Source organism: Coregonus clupeaformis, chromosome 24, assembly GCF_020615455.1.
Source record: "Coregonus clupeaformis isolate EN_2021a chromosome 24, ASM2061545v1, whole genome shotgun sequence".
Classification (NCBI taxonomy): domain Eukaryota; kingdom Metazoa; phylum Chordata; class Actinopteri; order Salmoniformes; family Salmonidae; genus Coregonus; species Coregonus clupeaformis.
In genome coordinates this window covers 40,120,655-40,144,801 of record NC_059215.1, presented here as the reverse complement: position 1 = coordinate 40,144,801, position 24,147 = coordinate 40,120,655, and the positions used below count along the sequence as shown (strand labels likewise).

Sequence of the window (24,147 nt, the reverse complement as noted above, 5' to 3'; positions counted from 1 at the left end):
AGAAAATGTCCCCAGTAGGTGAAATTTTTGTTAGTTTACTATTATTGTGGGGACTTCTGGTCTACACTAGCATAGTTAAACACGTCCACTGAGTGTCTTACTACCTCTGTTCCAGATCATCAACCTGTTTGTTGCTGTCATCATGGATAACTTTGACTATCTGACGCGTGATTGGTCCATTCTGGGCCCTCACCACCTGGATGAGTTTAAAAGGATCTGGTCTGAATATGACCCTGAGGCTAAGTGAGTCTGCATTACCATCTGGACATACAGTACACACACACACACACACACACACACACACACACACACACACACACACACACGCACACACACACGTGAAAAAAGTACTCAATTGACATACTTGAGTAAAAATACCTTCATAGAAAATGAAAAGGTGAAAGTCACCCAGTAAAATATTACTTGAGTAAAAGTCTAAAAGTATCTGGTTTTAAATGTACTTAAGTCAATTCTTAGAAAAAAAGTGCTATCTAAAACCTAAAAGGGTTCTTCGACTGTCCCCATAGGAGAACCCTTTGAAGCACCCTTGTTGGTAGAACAGTTTTTCCACAGAGGATTCTACATTGAACCCCAAATGGTTCTACTTGGAACCAAAAAGGGTTCTCCTATGGCCGAAGAACTCATTTGGAACCCTTTTTTCTAAAAAGTACTCAATTGTCCTACTTGACTAAAAGTAAAAAGTCAAAGTAAATGCTATACATCAAATTCCTTATATTAAACAAAACAGACGGCACAATTTTCAATTTTTTTTTTTTATGGACAGTCAAGGGGACATTCCATCACTCAAACATAATTTACAAACGCAGTATTTGTGTTTAGTTAGTCCGCAAGACCAGAGGCAGTAGGGATGACAACGTGTTATATTAACAGGATAGTGAATTAGTGTTAGGGTTAGAATTACGTTAAGGTTTAGGGTTAGGAGCTAGGGTTAGTTTTAGGGTTAGGGTTAGGTTTTTGGGTTAAGGTTAGGGTTAGGGTTAAGGTTAGGGTGAGGGTTATTGCTGTAGTATTTTGGGGGTCAGGGAAAATGTATGGAAGTAAAAAGTACATATTTTCTTTAGGAATGTAGTGGAGTAAAAATAAAAGTTGTTAAAAATATAAATAGGAAAGTACAGAAAAATTACTTAAGTAGTACTTCAAAGTATGTGTTACTTTCAGGAGTGTGTTGGTTTCATTAGTGTGTTGGTTTCAGGAGTGTGTTGTTTTCAGCAGTGTGTTGCTTTCAGGAGTGTGTTGCTTTCAGGAGTGTGTTGCTTTCAGGAGTGTGTTTCTGTCTCTTTCAGGGGCAGGATAAAGCATCTGGACGTGGTCACCTTGCTAAGACGCATCCAGCCTCCTCTAGGCTTCGGCAAGCTGTGTCCACACAGAGTGGCCTGCAAGGTGTGTTTATACACCCACACAAACACACACATTATATTCAACACACAGCACAAACATTACACACACATGTTACACAAGGTGTTCATATTGTGGGCTCAATCGTGCCCTGGTTAACTCATGTGTTGCATAACCTTAACTCCTTTCAGAGACTGGTTGCCATGAACATGCCCCTGAACAGTGATGGCACGGTCATGTTCAACGCCACCCTGTTTGCCTTGGTGAGGACCGCTCTGAAGATCAAGACCGAAGGTGAGCAGTCCGGTCATTGCAGCAGCAGCTGCTGTGGACATTCACTTTTGAGGATAGGCGAGCTTGGCATATTACACCAACTTTATGGTAGGGGATTTAGTACTGCCTGTAGCCACAAGAGGGTGCTGCTGGGGGTTAACACAGTGATGATGTCTGAATGAGGACATACAGTCTGGGACACAATCATCACACAGTTTCTCAGAATGTACTCAAAATACTCTTATACAGTGGCCTGCTCAATGGCTGTTTTGATTGGTCCAAAACATTGACCAAGTGTTTGTTTCCTAGGCAACCTGGAGCAGGCCAATGAGGAGTTGCGAGCGGTCATCAAGAAGATCTGGAAGAGGACCAGCATGAAGCTGCTGGACCAAGTGGTGCCGCCCGCAGGCGGTCAGTAGAATGGCTCCAGTCTCTGTGATGTCTGTCCACAGTAACTGGACAGTAGATGTGCCGTTACCTCATGGCTAGCCTTGTTACAGAGAGGTGGCAGACTGCCCTGCACACCCACACATGCTCATTTGGTATGAACACTTTAAACATACAAATGCGCTGTGCAAATGCACATGCATAAGCAGTGATCAGGGTGGCGATCCTATGCTCCAGGCTGACCTGCAACAAAGCTTTCCCTCAGCAGTGGTATTACACATAATACATTCATGGGACTTGTTGCATAGAGGTACATGGATTGCTAACAGCATATGTTCTTTGGTTATTAGCAGTCACACATTGAGAATCAAATCATTCATTGACATTAGGGATCCATTGCCTTACTGACCTTCTAGTGAAACAGTTTGCATTGACTAATTATTGACAGGCAGTTAAGTCCTCTCTTCCTGGTTTCATGTGTCAATAGCTGTTAAAGCCTAGTCGTTTGACCACAGATAAGAGCAGGATCAGATAAAGGAGCAGACAGTCACTTCATTTCAGAGAAACTCACCTTATCTCACTCTATCTTTCCATCCACACAGAGTGTGCTCATATCAAAGGTCAAATAGGGGGTGCTTATATTTGTCCTGTTTCACACATGTACAAGTCTGTGGCCTGTACAAGTGTGTTGCATACACCCTCAGAGAGTGGGGTTACAGCCAGGGATCAGCCATTATTGATGGCGTTCCTGCATATGCTAACTGCAGCCTGACTCTGGGGCTCCCTATTGATAGTCAGGCCAGGTTCAATCCGATATGATACCCTATTCACTTTATTGTGCACTTAGTAGTGTACTTTATAGGAAGGGAATATGGTGGCAGTTAGGATGCAGACTCACAGCACCCATGTGTTTCTGTGCAATGCCATGCTCAACTGTTTTGCTGTGTATTCTTTTGTTGTCTCACACTTGGTTGTCCTGGGCCGTACTGTACTATACAGTCTGTAGTGTCATGCTGTGTCATGCTGTGTTGTACTGTGTTGATGTTGACCAACCTGTGATGTTTTCACTGTTCCCTAGTTTGCTGCAACCCACCCTTATTTTTCGTATTCATTTTATTTACCTAGTTGTCCTTTGCTGCACTATGCTTTGTGATTTAGCTCTGATGCTTTAGCTCTGATGCTTGGCTCCGATGCTTTGGCTCTGATGCTTTAGCTCTGATGCTTTAGCTCTGATGCTTTAGCTCTGATGCTTTAGCTCCGATGCTTTAGCTCCGATGCTTTAGCTCTGATGCTTGGCTCTGATGCTTTAGCTCTGATGCTTGGCTCTGATGCTTTAGCTCTGATGCTTGGCTCCGATGCTTTAGCTCTGATGCTTGGCTCCGATGCTTTAGCTCTGATGCTTTAGCTCTGATGCTTTAGCTCTGATGCTTTAGCTCTGATGCTTGGCTCCGATGCTTTAGCTCTGATGCTTGGCTCTGATGCTTTAGCTCTGATGCTTGGCTCTGATGCTTGGCTCTGATGCTTTAGCTCTGATGCTTGGATCTGATGCTTTAGCTCTGATGCTTGGCTCTGATGCTTTAGCTCTGATGCTTGGCTCTGATGCTTTAGCTCTGATGCTTGGCTCTGATGCTTTAGCTCTGATGCTTGGCTCTGATGCTTTAGCTCTGATGCTTGGCTCTGATGCTTTAGCTCTGATGCTTTAGCTATGATGCTTGGCTCTGATGCTTGGATCTGATGCTTTAGCTCTGATGCTTGGATCTGATGCTTTAGCTCTGATGCTTGGATCTGATGCTTTAGCTCTGATGCTTTAGCTCTGATGCTTTAGCTCTGATGCTTTAGCTATGATGCATGGGATCTGATTCTTGGCTCGTTCTAGCACTGCATGCTCTGCTATAACTACTAACTCCTCTTGATCTCTCTCTCTCTTTCTGGCTAAGCTTCTCTTCTCCACAGCTTTCCCTCCTCCTCTCCCTCTTCTTCCGTAGTCTCTTTCCCTCTCTCTGCCGCCGGAATTTCCTGCAGCAGTTCTGTTTTTGGCCGGTGGCATGGAACTATTGTTCTCTCTCTCTCCTGTGTCTTATGTCCCCAGTCTGCTTACTAACTAGCTGAGTGACACCGATCGCTGCTTCCTCTGTTCTCTTCCTCTGTTCTGTACTGCTTCCCTGGCCTGCGCGTCGCTTTTGACAGCTTAGATACACTCGTCTCTCTGCTGTATACTTCTTGTTAGATGCTTCTAACTGTGGCGGTATCCCTGTACTGTAGCTAGCTAAGCCTTAGGTAATAACAGCAGTACTGTAGTTGGATGTGTAGCTAGCTGTGTGGTAGACTTTAGTCAGATGTGATTGTGAATATAAGGTTGTGGTTGGTTTGATAGGAAACAAACGTTGCACCGCTTCTCATGACTGTATTGAGTTGAGGCTAGTGTCTCTTTGCTAGTTTAAAATTCTACGTTTCAGAACTGTTGATATTTTGATAATGCCAGAGACTCTCTAGTGGGTAGAGCTGCTGATGTTGTTTTGAGAGGTCTGGTGGGCTGATATTTTGCTGGCTGTTTCTGATGGCTGTCTGTCAGAAGGTCAGGCCTGTGCTCGGCTATGTTCTCTGTCACCACAGATGTACAGGTTCAGGAAGAAAGCTGAGAAGCTGCTGATTCTATCACACCGGTCTGGTAGACACCAAACTGCAGTGTAGAGCTTGGTTAAAGTCCCATGCATTTTCAGCTTTTTTATGAATCTTTGATACGTTATATGCCACAGACTGCTTTGCACAAAGCTTGGTGATCCCTATAAAGTCAGCTACCGTGCTAAAGAATAATGGGTTATACGGTGCGTGATGGCGTGGTGCGGTGCTGACAGTGGAGGCGTTTGTGTGGTCTGTTCACTCAGATGATGAGGTAACCGTGGGGAAGTTCTATGCTACCTTCCTGATACAGGACTACTTCAGGAAATTCAAGAAACGCAAAGAGCAAGGCCTGGTGGGAAGAAACTCATTCACCAGCCTGAACTCCACCATCGCCCTCCAGGTGAGTCTCAACTGCTGTACTGTTCTGTACTGGACTGTACCATTTGACCTCCTCTAAGGTTGTCAACACTAACAAAACTCCACTATTATGGCCAATCTGTATGTAACACAAGTCAATATCTTTTAACTGCAGATACCTGTAGAACTCAAAAGATAATAACCTTTGAAACAACAACTGATTACATGACTTACAAACCCAAATATGGGTGCTATTTTAGTAAGATAATAACACATTGATAAGGGTAAACAATATGTAACTGCTAGTTTGCGATAAATCACACTGAGTAGTGCTTTGCCCAATCACCACTGGACATCGGCAAAGCAGCAGGCCACTGCATCTGAACAAACACAATGCTGCTTCCCTGGCCTGCACTTTGCCATTTCACCTCTGGCCATGCTAACAGCTACAGACTATCCCCTTTCTTATCCACTTCTAGTGATAATGAGAGATAAAGAGAACAGCATATCTATAGCTTTACAAAGCACCTCAGTATGTCTGGTCTGAAGGTCTTTGTGTGTACTGTATGTGTCTGACCTTATGCTTCAGTTCATATATGTGTGTGTGTGTATTCTTCAGTTGTGCGCATGTGTTTGTGTTCCTCCCGGCGCTCAGCTGCTCTCTTGTCGTCGTTGCAGGCTGGCCTTCGCACACTGCATGATATTGGGCCTGAAATCCGCCGAGTCATATCATGTGACCTGCAAGACGAGGGCCTTGTAGACATTAACGCAGAAGAAGACGACGAGATTTATAGGGTAAATCACTGTCCCAGTTCATTCAATAAGTGTGCTCGACACGTTCAGAGGGCAGGGTTCGCTTTTTACAGCCAATGGAATGGTCCCAAATCCAGTTTATGTGGTTGCTGGGTGAGCTAAATCAAGTGACTATTAAAACAGGTCCTTTGTTGGCGTATGGTTTGGGAAAAGCTTGCTTGCCTGTTAGGGACTGCTTGTTCATAGTGTGCTTATTAGTAGTAGGTGAAGTTTGCTGAGGGAGATCGTGGCAAATAAAAGAGAGCTAGGTTACATATGCTTAAACCGACGCAGCTGTCATCATGTTAATTGACTCATAACTAAATGTCAAGGATCTTTACATTGTTATCTTTCAACTGGTCTCAACAAGACTTGATTCCTTTCTGCAAATCATACACCAGCCTGGTCTCATAGACTAGACATAACATAGTAAACGTAAATCCGGGACACTCAAATAAGTATGACATGTTACATTTGGTATGGTTACATAAGACAGAAGGTTACTTAAGGCAAAAATGAAAGGAGGGTGGTTGGTCGGGGTTGGCGTATTATGTGAACGTCTAGCAACCCAAAGGTTGCGTGTTTGAATGGCATCATGGACAACTTTAGCATTTTAGCTAATTAGCAACTTTGCAACTACAGTACTTACTACTTTTTAGCTACTTTGCAACTACCTAGCATGTTAGCTAACCCATTCCCTAACCCTAACCTTAACACTTTAACCTAACGTGACTCGTGACCCGGGTTCACTTCCTGCTCCCTCCATTCATTACAATAACACTCATATTGCCTGTGAACCCAGAGCATACAGATGACAGAGTTGTTCAACCTAGTGGTTTTTAAAGTCAGTCCTCTTTCATAGCATGTTTTGCACAAAAACCTTCACTAAATGCACGGTTAATTTTATACTTTCATTATCTGTTTAGCATAATTTAGTGAAGTTTGGAATGAAGACCTCAATGACAAAGTGCCCTACCACCAGGACAGACCCAAAGCCAGTGGTTAAGTTTAATCACTGTGTTATTATGGTCATGTGTACTGTCGGTTCTGACCAGAGTGTTGTCTCTACAGAGGAACGGTGTGATCTTCTCCAACCACACCAATCACGTTAGTGGGGACCACCGGGGTTCCGCCCACCAGACTAACGTCACTCAGCGGCCCCTTCAGGTCCCCCCTCCTTCCTGTCACGCCTCTGTGGAGCCCTCCCAGGTCGGCTCTGAGGAGAGGGCAGGCGACCCCCACTGCTACAACCACTACTACCCCAAATCCCCCATATCCTCTAACGCCAACCTTAACAATGCCAACGTGCCCGCTGTTCCCTCCTTGACCAACGGGGGGCAGCGCCGCTGTCTCCGCCGTGAGCACCCGTCTGCTAATGGGGCACTCTCCTCCAGCTCACACCGCAAGATTGTTGACTTCGACACCCACACCACGGTCCAATCTGCAAGGTAACTTAAGATGCTGCTTTCTTGGCTAGGTTTCTCTGGTAAAAGAGGTCTCTTGACCCCAATTAGACTTCCTGGTTAAGTAAAAGTTAGATAATATTATGGTTATCTCCATCTTTAATGCAGTAGTCATTGAATGCTGGTAATGAACTAGTTGATTATTTTAGGTGTGATTTCATGTGTGATGAGCACACTGGTTACCTGCTTGCGTAATGTCTAGGAGCTGTGGAGCTCCAGTGGTGTAAAGTACTTAAGTAAAAATACTTTAAAGTACTACTTAAGTCGTTTTTGGGGGTATCTGTACTTTACTATTTATATTTTTGACAACTTTTACTTTTACTTCACTACATTCCTAAAGAAAATAATTTACTTTTTACTCCATACATTTTCCCTGACACCCAAAAGCAGGACAGACATTTTTTCCAATTCACACACTTATCAAGAGAACATCCCTGGTCATCCCTACTGCCTCTGATCTGGCGGACTAACTGAACACACATACTTCGTTTGTAAATGAGTGTTGGAGTGTGCCCCTGGCTAGCCGTAAAAAAATATTTTTAAAATGGTGCTGTCTGGTTTGCTTAATATAAGGAATTTTTAATGATTTATACTTTTACTTTTGATACTTAAGTATAATTGAGCAATTACAGTACATTTACTTTTGATACTTAAGTATATTTCAAACCACGTACTTTTAGACTTTTACTAAAGTAGTATTTTACTGGGTGACTTTCACTTTTACTTGAGTCATTTTCTATTATGGTATCTTTACTTCTACTCAAGTATGACAATTGGGTACTTTTTCCACCGCTGTGGAACTCTATTAGAGGAACCCCATGACAACAGATGTGGATCTGAATAGGGCGTTTGTGTTTTGAAATTGTTGCCCCCATCACATCCTCACCACACCTCACCATTTCCTTCACATATCCTGGCCTTCCATATAATGGATCTTTTCAGCACCATTAATTCTTGCACCACAAGGGTCTCTATTCAATCTGTATCGCTGAAGCATTACAGATTGCACGATAGAAATGTTAAAGTAATTTCCGATTTAGCCGACATATGCAGCGTTTACCGTGAATGCTAACGCTGGAACTTTGCCTTTCAATTTCAATCACACTGTAACGATGAACTTCAGCGATACGGATTGAATAGAGCCTAAGAGCTCTTTGTGTCGAAATCCTGGAATTGTGTGTATTTATCAGCAACACACACACACACACTCCAGACCCATTCATTCATGACTACCTGACCTCACCACTCCCAGTTTCCTCTGTATCCATCCACCTGCCTTTCTCATTCATCACAATACGTTATATCATCCAGACCATCTCTTACTGTAGGCTGAATCATCACCACATCTACTGTACACACGTATGATAAATAGATAGAATGTTACCTGTGGTGTTACTTCTATGATGTTTCACCCTTTTTGGTGGTCATGTTTATTGTTTTATATGTCTTGGATTATTATTTCTGTTTGTCTCACATTACGGATTGTGTCTTGTCTTTGTCATTGCATGCCCTTCTCCTCACCTGTCCCAAATACAAATTCCCTTCACCACCACTTGCTTGCTTGGACAGGAGGTGCTACTATGAGACCTACATTAGGTATGTGTATGAAACTATCACCGCTTAATGACCCCAATCTTTCATTGGTTTATAATGAGCTGTGAGCAACACCCCCCAAAACATTAATGATATACTATTGTTTACAGTTGTAAACCATTTGATGAATTCATCTGTATCTTCTTTCAAATGCAGAGCTTTAGTCTGTGATCTGTATGTACAGTGTTTATACAGTGTGTTCAATCCTTTTCCTCAATCCCCCCTCTTCTGGTTGAACTTTGACCTTTTGACCTCAGGTCAGAATCAGGGGGTGTTCTGTACCCCACGATTCGTAGAGAGGAGCCAGGGGGGGCAGACAGTGATGATGACAGGGGCTCTGGAGAATACTTCAGTGGGGAGGAGTACCAGGAGGATGATATCATGTTGCACAAAAACAGGTATCACCATGGAAATCACTATGTACTGTACTGTTCCTGCTGTTGACAAGGTGGTTGTTTATTGATGATGTTGTTGTTCAGGATGTCCCATAAGGAGTATCAAGACCATCAAACTGACTTTGACACAGAGGCGTCCAGGGATTACCATCAACCGGACAGTCTCTATGATGACGACCAGCAACCCATTTACCAGGATGGTGGGCGGTCGGCGAAACGACGGTTGCTCCCCTCTACATCCCACGGTGAGGCCCCTTGGTCACTGATTGGCTGATAAAGAGGATGATGTAACACTCAAATGTAATACGACCCATATCTGTAACTAAAAGGTGTCTCTCTTGTGTTTAAACCTATAGCCCTCCACAGACACTCATTCAACTTTCATTGTCTGCGGAAACAAAGCAGTCAAGACGATGACATCCCCTTGACCCATTCCATTCCCCATCGAACAGCTCTACCCCTGCATCTGATGCAGCAGCAGGTAGGTACCACTGAACCAAACACACACAACCAAACTGATGCTTACCCTTATATGCACCAAAATATGCTAGACATGACTCACTACACATACAATATGTATCACTCTTCATTTAGGCAATATAATAAAGGTATGTGTATGGTTTGACCCCCTTTAACCCCTTCATTAATCTGTTGCCTAGGTGATGGCGGTGGCTGGCCTGGACTCCAGAAGAGTCCAGCGTTTCTCTCCACCACGCTCTCTACGCTCCTGGGCCACGCCCCCAGTCTCCCCCATCAGCAGGGACCACTCCCACTACTACACACCCCTCATCCAGGTGTGTGTGTGTGTGTTTGTGTTGGAGTGTGGTAAGCACTCCCGAGGGGGGCCAGTATGAAAAATGTATGCACTCACTAACTGTAAGTCGCTCTGGATAAGAGCGTCTGCTAAATGACGTAAATGTATATTGAGAGATACTGTACATATATGAATGTAAATGTGTTGATTCATGTGTCTGTATATATCCAGGTGGACTGGCGTGGGCTGAGCAGTGTGAGTAGCACCCCTTGCTCTGTGAGAAGGAGCTCCTGGTACACTGACGCCCCAGAAGCCCCCCTAAGCCGTACCTACTCCCCCTCACAGCTCCAGATCCCACCAGAGTACCGCAGGCATTACCACCAGAAGAGAGGCAGTGCTAACAGCCTAGTGGAGGCTGTGAGTAGCCCTGACACACACACACACACACTACACTTTGATTGATTGACTGATCGAATGACTGATTTTCCCCTCTGTAATGTTTCAGGTGTTGATTTCAGAAGGACTGGGGAAATACGCCAAGGACCCCAAGTTTGTGGCGGCAACGAAGCACGAGATCGCGGACGCCTGCGAGATGACCATCGACGAGATGGAGAGTGCCGCCAGCAACCTGCTGAACGGCAGTGTGGGTAATGGGGCAGCGGCCACGGACACAGTGACTGCCTCGAGCCTCAGGGACCGTAATCTCCATGACTACAGTGATGAGGAGCCGGACACGAGTGGGAAATGCGAGGAGGATTTGACTGATGAGATTATATGCATCAGCACCCTATAGCAGTCACTCACACTAGACACAGGCTGAATCTGACATGGCATCTTATTCCCTATAGTGTGCTTCTAGTGCACTATATAGGGAGAGATGTGCCTTTTGGATGCAGCCAACAACCATACAAACAAGGGAACAAAGTGCCTTTCTTTCTGTGGAATGAATGGATGGAAACACTGCCAGCTGAAGAGGAGGGGAGGGATGGAGGGACACGCTAAGGATCCAACTTCAGAGGAGTCCCGCCCCTTCCTCTCTGTCTGTTTTGCAGCACCGAGTGAAACAGTGTGTGAGATAAAAGAAGGGGTTGTCCCAAAGGGGATGCAGTAATGCTGGGTTTCCTCCTCAACGACTTCATAGAGAAATCACATATCAGTGAAATTAAGTTCCAATCCTCAGGCATATGCCCCCCCCCCCTCCCGTTTGCCTTACCCTCTGCACAAAGATACTAAGAGTAGTCAATCATAGATGGAGAGTGGCGGCCATTTTACAGACCGCGTTTTGAAACTGTGAACAACCAACATGAGAAAACAGTGTACTCCAAAACACAAACACTCCTGCCCAACCAATCAATCTTCAGGGATGACTTAGCAGCCATATTGTTTTAATGAAAGGAAAAGCTATTAAGTTGTAGATATATTTTAAACCCTCTAAGAAAAATCAACTATTTGAAAGAGTTACTTTATATTTAGTTATTTATGGATCGTTACAGGTAAACATTATCTTCCCCATGCCTATGAAATAGATAAGTATAATTTTATTTGGAATTAATATTAAATTATATTTGAAGCCTTTTTTTCACTACTTTAAGGGGAACAATGTTGATTTAGAAGGAATATGATGTCAAAAAGAGCTATTTTCTCTGAAGTGTGTTTCTACAGAAGTAGGGTTTGCCATTTACCAGTTTAGCTCACTGCCAACAGAAAAAACTAGTAACGCCAGGGTAGTGGGTTTGATTACCAGGACCACCCATATGTAAAATGTATGCACACATGACTATAAGTAGCTTTGGATAAAAGCGGCTTCTAAATGGCATATACATTTATTAGGACAACTAGGTACTATCATTGAAATGTGTTTCTGTCCTCTAAACCTTTATGTGCAATGAAAGGGCTCTTTCAAAATAATAATAATAATAATATGCCATTTAGCAGACGCTTTTATCCAAAGCGACTTACAGTCATGTGTGCATACATTTTTACGTATGGGTGGTCCCGGGGATCGAACCCACTACCTTGGCGTTCCAAGCGCCGTGCTCTACCAGCTGAGCTACAGAGGACCAAAAAACACCAAAAGGGAAAATATATGCTTTAAAGACACAGCTGTTGCCAATAAATCTGTACGATTTAATATGCATTTTCCAAACGTGTAAAGTCAAGGTCAGCATAAACCTGGGTCACGTCTGGGATCTTTGTGAAATGGCGTCACGAAATGTAAATTCCTTGCTAATGGAATATTGTTTACAACTACTAGGGTTTCCTCAGCATAACTACCAGCTTTCTTTCGACACAGAACAATGCTCTCAGTTCAAGACGTGAATGGTGGAGGGCATGAAAGATGGCTGACAATAGTGATGGCCACTCTGTGGGTGTTTCGACTAGTGGGGTTAAAATCCTGACATACCGGTAATAATACCCACCGCATTAGAAGTTATATCACTGGTTCAAGTATATTTCAAATGTAATTAAGATGGTGAGACTGTACTTTCCCTGGGGCTGTGTATGTCGTTACGGAGACCTTTGAGTCAGTGATTGGCCAAGTGATATGTTATGGTATATTCCACTAAATTAAATCATCTTTATTTATACTGTATGCCAATGATAAAAAAAGACAACATTGAAACAGACAAGGTTTGTTATTTAACGTGCGCAATTCACAGCTTTATTTTTTGTACTACTTCTGTTTTAAAATATGCATTGAAATGTTCGTGGCAATGTTAAAACCTGTACAGAATGTGTAAATGAAGGTTCAAGTGATTCACTGTACTTGAAGATTTCTGCTTTCTAACCGCTAACGCTACAGCTAATTCCACTTTGTAGCAGATTAGATTTACCTTTAAATGTTACACTTTATTCTCTTGAATATTTGCCTGGAATTACACGGCTGATGATTTTCTAACGTTCACAACTGTATAAACTCTGTGCCACTCAATGCCTCCAGAGGACAGCATCTGTGCTCTACGTACTCAGAGGCAGGAATTAGCAAAACAATCAAATCTTACAAAAAGGTTTTCTAAAGAATATTATTTTCACAACCACAGCTGTTTGTGAGTCTGTGCTAAAATCTGGGTGTAAAGTGTTCATGTAAGGCCTAGATTCAGTCAGATCAAGGTCTCTATTCAATCAGATCCACTTTAGCCGACATCCACATAGTGGTTGTTTTGACGATGTTGGAGGTGGAACTGCGTTAGAAATGTCAAATCCACAAGCGGTCCTGGCATTATACCTAAAGCGGACATTGGCGTTGGTTGCATGGAGTCGCATTAACAGAAATCCCAGGCAGCCTTGTTTACAAGTTTACAAGTTTGTAATTTACACCTCCATTGGGATTATTTCGTTGAATGGTTTTTCAATTTGAGCTTCATTATTTCTATATAGCCTACACTTTCTGGTTCTGAACTTCTAACGCGACTGGGGCAGGTGTGGCTTTGTGTCAATGATCACAAGAGCAGCTGCTCACCGATTTGACAGCTCCAACGCAGTTACACCTCCAACACTGCCAAAACATCAGCTATGCGGGTGTTGGCTATCGCCGGTTAACGCTTCATCTGATTTAATCTAGGCCCAAGATTACATCTCACATTCCAGTGTTCGAACTTGTGAACAAGGCTGCATGGGATTTCTCTTAATGTGACTCTGTGCAGCCAATGGCAATGTCTGTTTTAGGTATAATGCAGGGAGACACTTGTGGATTTGACACCTCTTAACACAGTTCCACCTCCGATGTCGGCTAAAGCTGATCTGATTTAGTAGAGCCTTAAGACTGCATTAAAACCTGAGTCACATTATTAAGGCTAGCATTAACTTAATGGTTAATACTATGCAAGTGTATGAGAATACTACTGTACCATATTATTGCAGTTCTGTTGAAATGATCAATAGATTACCATAAGATTTATCATACCAAACATACTTCATTTAAGGCACTTCAATCAAGACGACATACTTCAAGGCACTTTCATGATTGGCAAGGCGACTCATGCGACTATCAAATGCTTAAATCCTTCAATAAAATCATCTTCAAATAATTGTAAACAGAAATGTAAGAATAATACCCAGAGAACTTGATCAAATCACATAAACTCACTGGGAAATGATTTAGTCTTTCCAAGGTTGATTACTGTTTCTGAATTCAGGTAACTACTTTTACCTAATGTTTACCACATAGAAATTGAATTATTTACTTAATCATTTATTATTTAGATTAAATGTCCATAGTGCAGTAAAACGGACTTCCCATCTCTAGTTTACATTTTACATTTTAGTAATTTAGCAGACGTTCTTATCCAGAGCGACCTACAGTTAGTGAGTGCATACATTTATTTTAATTTTTTTCATACTGGTCCCCCGTGGGAAACGAACACACAACCCTGGCGTTGCAAACGCCATGCTCTACCAAATGAGCTACACGGGACTATAGTTGTCTCTCATTATAAATGAAGAGAGGAGTTGGACAGAAAACCAGCATTATGAGAAAAGTAGGGAACACTGCAATCAACAGTGATTGTAGTATCTGCTGGTTAGCATGTCTTGGCACCTTATTGACTTCCAACGGAGCCTACTATACCTTTAAGATGCTGATTATTAAGTAATGATAAAAAGCAGCTGCCACATCTTTGAAGGTACAAGCTCTGCCAGAATTTTACACCAATGGATGGGTTAGACAATGAAAGGTTTATCTGTATTTCTGACGCTGCTGTCTTTTTTTACATATATCAATAGTAAAAAACAGACAAACTTTTGACGTTAAAGACAGACGGACGGATGTGTACATGAATACCTAGCATCCACCTCTGTCTGTACAGGCCCTTAGGAGATGGTAACACCGCAGGTTCCACACGTCTGTGTGAAGCTCATCGCTGGGTCTCTAGAGATGCAGGCTGGTACACAGGCACCCCGGGGTTGCTGAGCGCTGGTCGCCCTCTGATGATGTCAGCAGCCTTCTCCGCGATCATAATGGTGGGGGCATTGAGGTTGCCACTGACGACGCTGGGCATGATGGAGGCGTCGACCACACGAAGGCCTTCGAGTCCCAGCACCCGTGTCTCTGGGTCCACCACCGCCATTGGGTCAGATGGAGAACCCATCTTACACGTGCAGGACGGATGGTAGGCGCTGTCAGCCTTGCGACGCACAAATGCGTCAATCTCGGCGTCTGACTGACACTCAGGCCCCGGCTGTACCTCGGGCCCCCGGAATGGGTCGAAGGCCTTCTGGGCGAAGATCTCCCGAGAGAGCTTGACACACTCCCTGAACTCCCATACATCTATGTCTGAGGCAGAGAGGGGAGACACACAAGTCATTAACCACACTAGGCCTGTTTCCCAGAACCAGATTAAGCCTACATCTGGACTACAAATGAAGAGGCATTTTCAATGGAGATTCTTCCTTAAGCATGATTTTCTGTTTGGGAATAGGCTTAATCTGGGTCAGGGAAATAATCCATTCAGAGAATTGTGTTAGGTATGGTCTGGTGACAGTGTTCTAGGCAGAGCTTACCTGTTGAGAGGTAGTTGGGCTGGAGGATTGGGTGATCTAGAGGGCTGGCACTCTTCAACTTTAACCATCCAATACTAGTACTTCTCATTGGTCCCACGTGAACCTGTCACATCAAAACGGGCCAATCGGTTTCAGTATCAACATTAGTTCATATTTTAGAGACGTGACAGATTTAGCATGACAACAAACATAATGAGTTTGCTTAAAGCACAAGCTGATCTGCTAACAGGTTAAGGTTCATTGCTACTTCATGGGGAAATCCTAAGTACATGCGAGTGGGAACGTGTAGAAACTATAGTATATGGTAAATTATTGTAGTATCATTATGTCTCATCTAGGCTCAGTGGTACAGTTTCAGCAGATGTTTCTAGAAATGTTATAAATGTGACAATAACATTGCCCATTATGACCGAAGGCAGCAGTTGATAAAGTATTTACAACATTTCCATATAAATTGCAATAGGAACAATGGCTACAGATTCTGAGGAATTGGGATATTCAAACTACATGTGTGCCGTTGTTGCCCCCATTCAAAACAGAGGATTGGATTAGGTAAAAAGGCACATAGAAAAGGTTCAATAAAATCCAAGTGCTGGTGATACAGTTCTTGCAAAATTCTCACACACACTTCAACTGCTACCACAAGCGTGAATGCATAACTTTGGGAATGCACTACATGTGCAGGTGTGAGTGGGAAACGCCTTTCACAACATGCAGAGCCTTGGATGAATCAAAGCATGGACATAAGAGTGTTTAGCATGGAGAGATTTATCGGGCGTAAGGACACACACAAGTCCACACACACAGCTTACCTGGTAGGCTTCTATCTTGGAGGCGACGCGGCCGTGGTCGATGACCTGTGAAGGCAAGAAGTGGAACTGGATGTCGGGGTGGGCCACGCCCCCTCTGCTCCGGATGAAGCCCCCGCTCTCCAGGTGGGCCGTGGCCCCGTATCCTGGGAGGCAGGTGCCATGGTTACCGGGTTAAACGATTTGGATGCTACACGCAATTCTAATGAAATTACATATTCGGACAAAATAAAAACTGCCATCAGAACGTTCTCTTTTTTTCACTGGTGTGAAAAACCCTGTGTACTTGTTTGACCTGTGTACTTGTTTGACCTGTGTATTTGCTTAACTCGTGTAGCTTTGCTGTACTTGTTTGTTATACCTGTGTATTGGAGGAGCCACTCCAGGCCAATCTTGACCATGTGGAAAGGCTTCTGGGCCTTGTACAGGGTGATGGGTTGAGTGCACTGCTGCTGAACATACAGCTCCAGGTGGTCCTGAAGATTACTGCCCACTCCTACAGTTAGGAACATATGCAGACACACACACAGGTACACAAGTCAACATTATGTAATGACATTTTTAAAAAAACACAAACATAGTACTACTCTCCCCAACTTGAACACACATACACAACCATGCACACACACACCCTGTATATTTTATCATGAGTTAATGTCCTTGAGCTTTGCTACAGCTGCTTTAATTTATTCTTTTTTGTTCTGTTTTAATAACTCACTGACTTCTTTGGAAACTTGCCTCATTGGGAATGTCTTACTATGAAACCTAACAGACTTTAGTTGTATTGTTCTTTAGTCGTAGTGTTCTTAGTTGAAATGTGTTGCTGTTCTTGTCCATTAGTGTTCTGTATTTTCAGGGTGGGGGTCATTAGGTCACCTGGTAGATGCTGGACCACAGGGATGTCTAGCTGTTTCAGGTCATCAGCGTTGCCCACCCCGGACAGCATGAGAAGCTGTGGGGAGTTGATGGCCCCACCACTGAGAATCACCTCCTTTTCAGCAAACACCTGAGAGAGAGAAGAGAGAGATGAAGAGAGAGATCTGAGAGGGGATATACAGTGAGGGAAAAAAGTATTTGATCCCCTGCTGATTTTGTATGTTTGCCCACTGACAAAGAAATTATCAGTCTATCATTTTAATGGTAGGTTTATTTGAACAGTGAGAGACAGAATAACAACAAAAAAATCCAGAAAAACGCATGTCAAAAATGTTATAAATTGATTTGCATTTTAATGAGGGAAATAAGTATTTGACCCCCTCTCAATCAGAAAGATTTCTGGCTCCCAGGTGTCTTTTATACAGGTAACGAGCTGAGATTAGGAGCACACTCTTAAAGGGAGTGCTCCTAATCTCAGCTTGTTACCTGTATAAAAGACACCTGTCCACAGAAGCAATCAATCAATCAGATTCCAAACGCTCCAACATGGCCAAGACCAAAGAGCTCTCCAAGGATGTCAGGGACAAGATTGTAGACCTACACAAGGCTGGAATGGGCTACAAGACCATCGCCAAGCAGCTTGGTGAGAAGGTGACAACAGTTGGTGCGATTATTTGCAAATGGAAGAAACACAAAAGAACTGTCGATCTCCCTCGGCCTGGGGCTCCATGCAAGATCTCACCTCGTGGAGTTGCAATGATCATGAGAACGGTGAGGAATCAGCCCAGAACTACACGGGAGGATCTTGTCAATGATCTCAAGGCAGCTGGGACCATAGTCACCAAGAAAACAACTGGTAACACACTATGCCGTGAAGGACTGAAATCCTGTAGTGCCCGCAAGGTCCCCCCCTGCTCAAGAAAGCACATATACAGGCCCGTCTGAAGTTTGCCAATGAACATCTGAATGATTCATCTGGGTGAAAGTGTTGTGGTCAGATGAGACCAAAATCGAGCTGTTTGGCATCAACTCAACTCGCCGTGTTTGGAGGAGGAGGAATGCTGCCTATGACCCCAAGAAAACCATCCCCTCTGTCAAACATGGAGGTGGAAACATTATGCTTTGGGGGTGTTTTTCTGCTAAGGGGACAGGACAACTTCACCGCATCAAAGGGACGATGGACGGTGCTGTGTCCTTCCCTCAGCCAGGGCATTGAAAATGGGTTTTGGATGGGTATTCCAGCATGACAGTGACCCAAAACACATATGGCCAAGGCAACAAAGGAGTGGCTCAAGAAGAAGCACATTAAGGTCCTGGAGTGGCCTAGCCAGTCTCCAGACCTTAATCCCATAGAAAATCTGTGGAGGGAGCTGAAGGTTCGAGTTGCCAAACATCAGGCTCGAAACCTTAATGACTTGGAGAAGATCTGCAAAGAGGAGTGGAACAAAATCCCTCCTGAGATGTGTGCAAACCTGGTGGCCAACTACAAGAAACGTCTGACCTCTGTGATTGCCAACAAGTGTTTTGCCACCAAGTACTAAGTCATGTTTTGCAGAGGGGTCAAATACTTATTTCCCTCATTAAAATGCAAATCAATTTATAACATTTTTGAATGCATTCTTCTGGATTTTTTTGTTGTTATTCTCTCTCTCACTGTTCAAATAAATCTACCATTAAAATTATAGACTGATCATGTCTTTGTCAGTGGGAAAATTTACAAAATCAGCAGGGGATCAAATACTTTTTTCCCTCACTGTAGGCTGTTGAATTTCCCAAAGACCTACCTGCTTCTTCTCCCCGTTCTGAGTGTACTCCACGCCCACAGCTCTCCTCCCATCAAACAGGATCCTGGTGGTCAGACATTGCACCTCTGTCCTCAGGTTGTCTCGGTTAAGGACCGGCCGCAGGTACGCACTGGCTGTGCTCCACCTCTTACCTTGGGGACAGGGAGGGTAGGAGAAGGAGAAAGAGGGGGATGAGAAGAAAAGAGATCAGTCCTTTTATAATGCAATTCCCTACTTCTTTTATCTGTACAGATACAGACATAAATTATGTGCATACACTGAATGTACAAAACATTAGGAACACCTTCCTAATATTGAGTTGCACCCCCCTGTTTGCCCTCAGAACAGCCTCTATTAGTTGGGGCATGGACTCTACAAGGTGTCGAAAGCGTTCCACAGGGATGCTGGCCCATGTCATGGAAAGAGTTCCTAATGTTTTGTACACTCGGTGTATGTGTGCATATCTACTATCCTACAGGTGTATCTTTAATTAATCCCCTACCTTTATAGATGGTCATGTCCATCCAGCCCAGGCCCTCCTGCTGAAAGCCGTTCATGTCGTCAGTGAAGGGGTACCCAGCCTGCTGGCCAGCCTCTATGAAGGCCCGGTGTAGTGGGTGGTCCGTCTTCCCCCGGGACACATGCAGGGGCCCGCTCCCTCCCCGGTACCGGTCTCCCCCCAGCTCGTGGCACTGGGCCTTGCGGAAGTAGGGCAGGCAGTGGTCGTAGTCCCAGCCTTCCGCCCCCTCCCTCTGCCAGCGGTTGTAGTCCTCAGCGTGGCCCCGGATGTACACCATGGCGTTGAGAGAGGAGGAGCCACCCCACACCCTGCCGCGGGGCCAGTACATCACCCGGTTGTTCACATGCTCCTGGGGCAGGGTGTGGTAGAACCAGTTGACCTTGTCATCACACAGGTTGTAGATGAGGGCGGCCGGCATGTGGATCTTCCAGGAGAGACGGACGTTGCCCAGGGTCATGTCCTTGGGGCCGGCCTCCAGCAGGAGCACTGACTCCTGGGGATCCTCCGTGAGACGGTTGGCCAGGACACAGCCCGCCGAGCCAGCGCCCACGATGACGTAGCTGAAGGATGGGGTGCTGCGTTTGGCTGCTGTGGTGCTGTACATGGGAGAGGGGTCCCAGTCCCTCCTTCTGGTCAGGGCCATTGGGGACCCTCTTAACCAGGCTGACACACACCTGCCCACTCCCATCCCCATCCCCACACAGAGCCCAATTTTGCCTGACACAGCTGCAGAAAGCATCCTGATGGCTGTGGAATTCCTGTCCTCATTCACTTTCTGTCTTCCTCCAATGCGCAGACAACACCACAAATGCCAGTGCACACCTGCACAATAAAATACATTTTAAAAAATTTACATTTTAGTAGACGCTCTTATCCAGAGCAACTTACAGTTAGTGAGTGCATACATTTTCATACTGGCCCCCCGTGGGAAACGAACCCACAACCCTGGCGTTGCTAGCGCCATGCTCTACCAACTGAGCTACAGGGGACTACATCATGAATGAATATGAAATATGAAATGTTTTTTTGTGTGTAGAAAAAATAAGAGATGATTTCAAGCAAATCACTTCCGAGGTCAATTATATTATTTAAACGCTTGGAAAACGGAAGAATAGTGGAAAAGATATTGTAAACAACAGCACAACTCAAAGTCCATGCACTGCCTGTCACATGATGCGCACACGTTTGAGATTCTAGGAACAAGATGACACAATGAAAACATGATACAGTAGCCTACTTGTATCATATTGCTAGTCTAGTTGAATAATAGCACTGTACTGGGAGGGGGCTATAGCGGGAATTAACGCCTTCCTTCTCGAGTTTCAGTTTCAACATAGCAAACAACTTTAATCTCTCAAGAGAGAAATGTTTGCAACCTCAACTATACTTTCTGCAATAACGTTTTTTTGTACGTGTCAGTAAAAACACATATAATGTGTGTGTGTTGTTGTTTTTTTAAATGCAGGCAATAAGACGATATAAAACTTTGGAGTGGGGTCACAGCAATGCAGAAAACAGAGAAGAAGTTTGCGAACTGTGGTTATGGTTGACACAAAGTGTCATTAAACCTCGCCCACATTATGTGGTAAAACATGGAAATAACGGTTGAAAAAAAACAGGTTTACTTACCGTTATACTTGATCGCATCGACCTTTTCCTTTCAACTGTCACACTCTGCAAGAGAAGAGGGCGGAGTTTACTGTCCGTTTACGACGGGGCGCTTGATTTAGCTTGCAATGCGCGCCGGGAGAAGCAAAGTGGTAGCGGTCCCACAATGATCTGTCCTGCCCAATAACATATATAACATCTGGATGGCAGATGCTGTGTATTGGCCATTGAGAGGCTTTGAAGCCATCGGTCGGCCATATTGGCACTCCCTAGTAGAAGCAGTCCGCCATAGGAATGAATGGAATTCCACAATATTTCAATTACATTTTTCAAGGACAAAATTACATGTATTTAAGGGTGCGTTCATAAATTCATTCTTGAGTGCCAGAGTATTCTCAGTGTGCGCTCTGGGCGTTCGTAAATTCAGAGCGTAGTCAGATTGTCCGTTCATAAATTCAGAGCATTCCGCTCTCAGAGCGTTCAGAACACACACTGGACACTCTGGGCAAGGAGTAGGGTTGATGCGAGCGTTCTGACCTCCCAACTGCAGTCAAGCACCCAAGCTAACTGGCTAACGTTGGCTAGCTTGCTAGCTACTTCCAGACACAAATGAGAGAACACTTCACTCTGACCATTTTACTCGCCCTAGCAGAGCTGGTTAGGCTTTTTTCATGTTATCTACAGCGTTGGTGACTGTAACTGTGCTGCTGGCAACAATTTAATTGTGCTTTTTGGCCGACCATAACGGCCATATTCAACGGGTTTCGAGCGTTCGTAAATTAGTCAGTTATTCTGCGGTCTGGCACACTCAGACGAGAGTGCTCTGAAATCGGAGTAGATAGCCAGAGTGAAATTACGAACGCACCCTATTTTTCTTGTAGTGGGGACAGTAACATTGGTGGTTTAAGGAAAATGTTTTTATATATATGTATAGCTCACATAATATAATTTAAAAGTATGCATTAAGGTGTTTGTAATATAATAATCTAGTCCAAAAAGAATGTAGATATTAATAAATACATTTTTATAGCTTCCAAAATATTTTTTTACAATTGAGGAGGAATGCCAAGATGGCTGTGGGGTGGCTTCAATACAGCGGCCCCTGTTAGTCATCCAGGGTTTATACACATCATTGGTCCTGCCATGGGACCCTGCAATCCAGAGCTCCGGGTGCCAAGGGGACCTAATGGTACGTAGCCTATCCTCATATTTAACCAAAGGGTTCACAGAGTGAACGTCAGTAGGCAGACGGATTTGGGTCTCTCAAGAGTTTATTATAGGGCAGGCTCTTTCACGTGATATTTATTTTGCAACTACAGATTATTAAAGTTACATTCTTTTCAATCATGAGGACCTTGATATTGATTATATTCTCTAAATCGCTTACTGTTCAGCCATCATCCTCAATTCTAAGTTTTATTTATGCTGTAAAAAACAGGCACATTTTATGTGCAAAAGCTTTGATGCAAGATTAACCTTTTTAATTATTGTTCATTATGTAATCCACAGAGTGTTACTTGTGAGAAATTAGAAGATGGTGAGTTAGTCCAGGGATGGTTCACTCAGATTACAAAATATTTGTGTTCTCACCTTGAAGGTATGGACAAGGAGAAACTATAATCCACATATGCCAAATCAGTCTCTCTAGTACATAAACTGCTTCTAGACCCGCAAGGGGCACTATCGATGTTCGCTACATTGGTGTAAGAAGTGGGATGCTGTCAATAAATAATGGGGTATTTTTTTCCCCAAGGGATACCACCGGAATGGACAGAGATTCCTGAGGCCAGTCCTTCTCATCTGTGTGCACTTGAAGTTGCTCATCTGCCTGAAGACTGGGGGGCTATTCGGCTGAACATAAGTTGGGGCCATCAACATACAGTGAGGGAAAAAAGTATTTGATCCCCTGCTGATTTTGTTCGTTTGCCCACTGACAAAGACATGATCAGTCTATAATTTTAATGGTAGGTTTATTTGAACAGTGAGAGACAGAATAACAACAAAAAGATCCAGAAAAACGCACGTAAAAAATGTTATAAATTGATTTGCATTTTAATGAGGGAAATAAGTATTTGACCCCTCTGCAAAACATGACTTAGTACTTGGTGGCAAAACCCTTGTTGGCAATCACAGAGGTCAGACGTTTCTTGTAGTTGGCCACCAGGTTTGCACACATCTCACGAGGGATTTTGTCCCACTCCTCTTTGCAGATCTTCTCCAAGTCATTAAGGTTTCGAGGCTGACATTTGGCAACTCGAACCTTCAGCTCCCTCCACAGATTTTCTATAGGATTAAGGTCTGGAGACTGGCTAGGCCACTCCAGGACATTAATATGCTTCTTCCTGAGCCACTCCTTTGTTGCCTTGGCCGTGTGTTTTGGGTCATTGTCATGCTGGAATACCCATCCACAACCAATTTTCAATGCCCTGGCTGAGGGAAGGAGGTTCTCACCCAAGATTTGACAGTACATGGCCCCGTCCATCGTCCCTTTGATGCGGTGAAGTTGTCCTGTCCCCTTAGCAGAAAAACACCCCCAAAGCATAATGTTTCCACCTCCATGTTTGACGGGCGAGTTGAGTTGATCAATCAATCAATCAATCAATTTTATTTTATATAGCCCTTCTTACATCAGCTAATATCTCGAAGTGCTGTACAGAAACCCAGCCTAAAACCCCAAACAGCTAGTAATGCAGGTGTAGAAGCACGGTGGCTAGGAAAAACTCCCTAGAAAGGCGAAAGCCTAGGAAGAAACCTAGAGAGGAACCAGGCTATGAGGGGTGGCCAGTCCTCTTCTGGCTGTGCCGGGTGGAGATTATAACAGAACCATGCCAAGATGTTCAAAAATGTTCATAAGTGACAAGCATGGTCAAATAATAATCAGGAATAAATCTCAGTTGGCTTTTCATAGCCGATCATTAAGAGTTGAAAACAGCAGGTCTGGGACAGGTAGGGGTTCCATAACCGCAGGCAGAACAGTTGAAACTGGAATAGCAGCAAGGCCAGGCGGACTGGGGACAGCAAGGAGTCACCACGGCCGGTAGTCCCGACGTATGGTCCTA

The 24,147-nt window shown here is 44.0% G+C and overlaps 2 protein-coding genes and 1 non-coding gene across 3 annotated transcripts in view; 1 reads left to right on the top strand and 2 right to left on the bottom strand.

The window, feature by feature from the left end:
* LOC121538133 (voltage-dependent L-type calcium channel subunit alpha-1D-like) overlaps positions 1–11,765 on the top strand; it is an 80,546-nt gene extending 68,781 nt beyond the window's left edge. The window contains exons 35-48 of the mRNA XM_041845924.2: positions 116–243; positions 1,305–1,401; positions 1,548–1,650; positions 1,939–2,040; positions 4,902–5,038; positions 5,674–5,790; positions 6,859–7,235; positions 8,820–8,846; positions 9,101–9,241; positions 9,323–9,483; positions 9,595–9,719; positions 9,898–10,032; positions 10,224–10,409; positions 10,498–11,765. Coding sequence (XP_041701858.2) covers positions 116–243; positions 1,305–1,401; positions 1,548–1,650; positions 1,939–2,040; positions 4,902–5,038; positions 5,674–5,790; positions 6,859–7,235; positions 8,820–8,846; positions 9,101–9,241; positions 9,323–9,483; positions 9,595–9,719; positions 9,898–10,032; positions 10,224–10,409; positions 10,498–10,785 — 2,124 coding nt within the window. The 3' untranslated portion in view covers positions 10,786–11,765. The remainder of the gene's footprint in view (positions 1–115; positions 244–1,304; positions 1,402–1,547; positions 1,651–1,938; positions 2,041–4,901; positions 5,039–5,673; positions 5,791–6,858; positions 7,236–8,819; positions 8,847–9,100; positions 9,242–9,322; positions 9,484–9,594; positions 9,720–9,897; positions 10,033–10,223; positions 10,410–10,497) is intronic.
* Positions 11,766–14,370: 2,605 nt separating this feature from the next.
* On the bottom strand, positions 14,371–21,211 carry chdh (choline dehydrogenase). The gene is made up of 8 exons (XM_041845925.2): positions 21,110–21,211; positions 19,463–20,302; positions 18,961–19,112; positions 17,177–17,306; positions 16,662–16,796; positions 16,304–16,446; positions 15,492–15,594; positions 14,371–15,264 (listed from the first exon to the last, which is right to left on the bottom strand). Exons 2-8 carry the CDS (start codon positions 20,217–20,219, stop codon positions 14,846–14,848), a joined length of 1,839 nt encoding a protein of 612 aa, XP_041701859.1. The 5' UTR covers positions 20,220–20,302; positions 21,110–21,211; the 3' UTR covers positions 14,371–14,845.
* On the bottom strand, positions 20,395–20,469 carry trnaa-agc. The gene has a single exon. It is a non-coding gene; the product is annotated as a tRNA-Ala (tRNA).
* Positions 21,212–24,147: the final 2,936 nt, after the last annotated feature.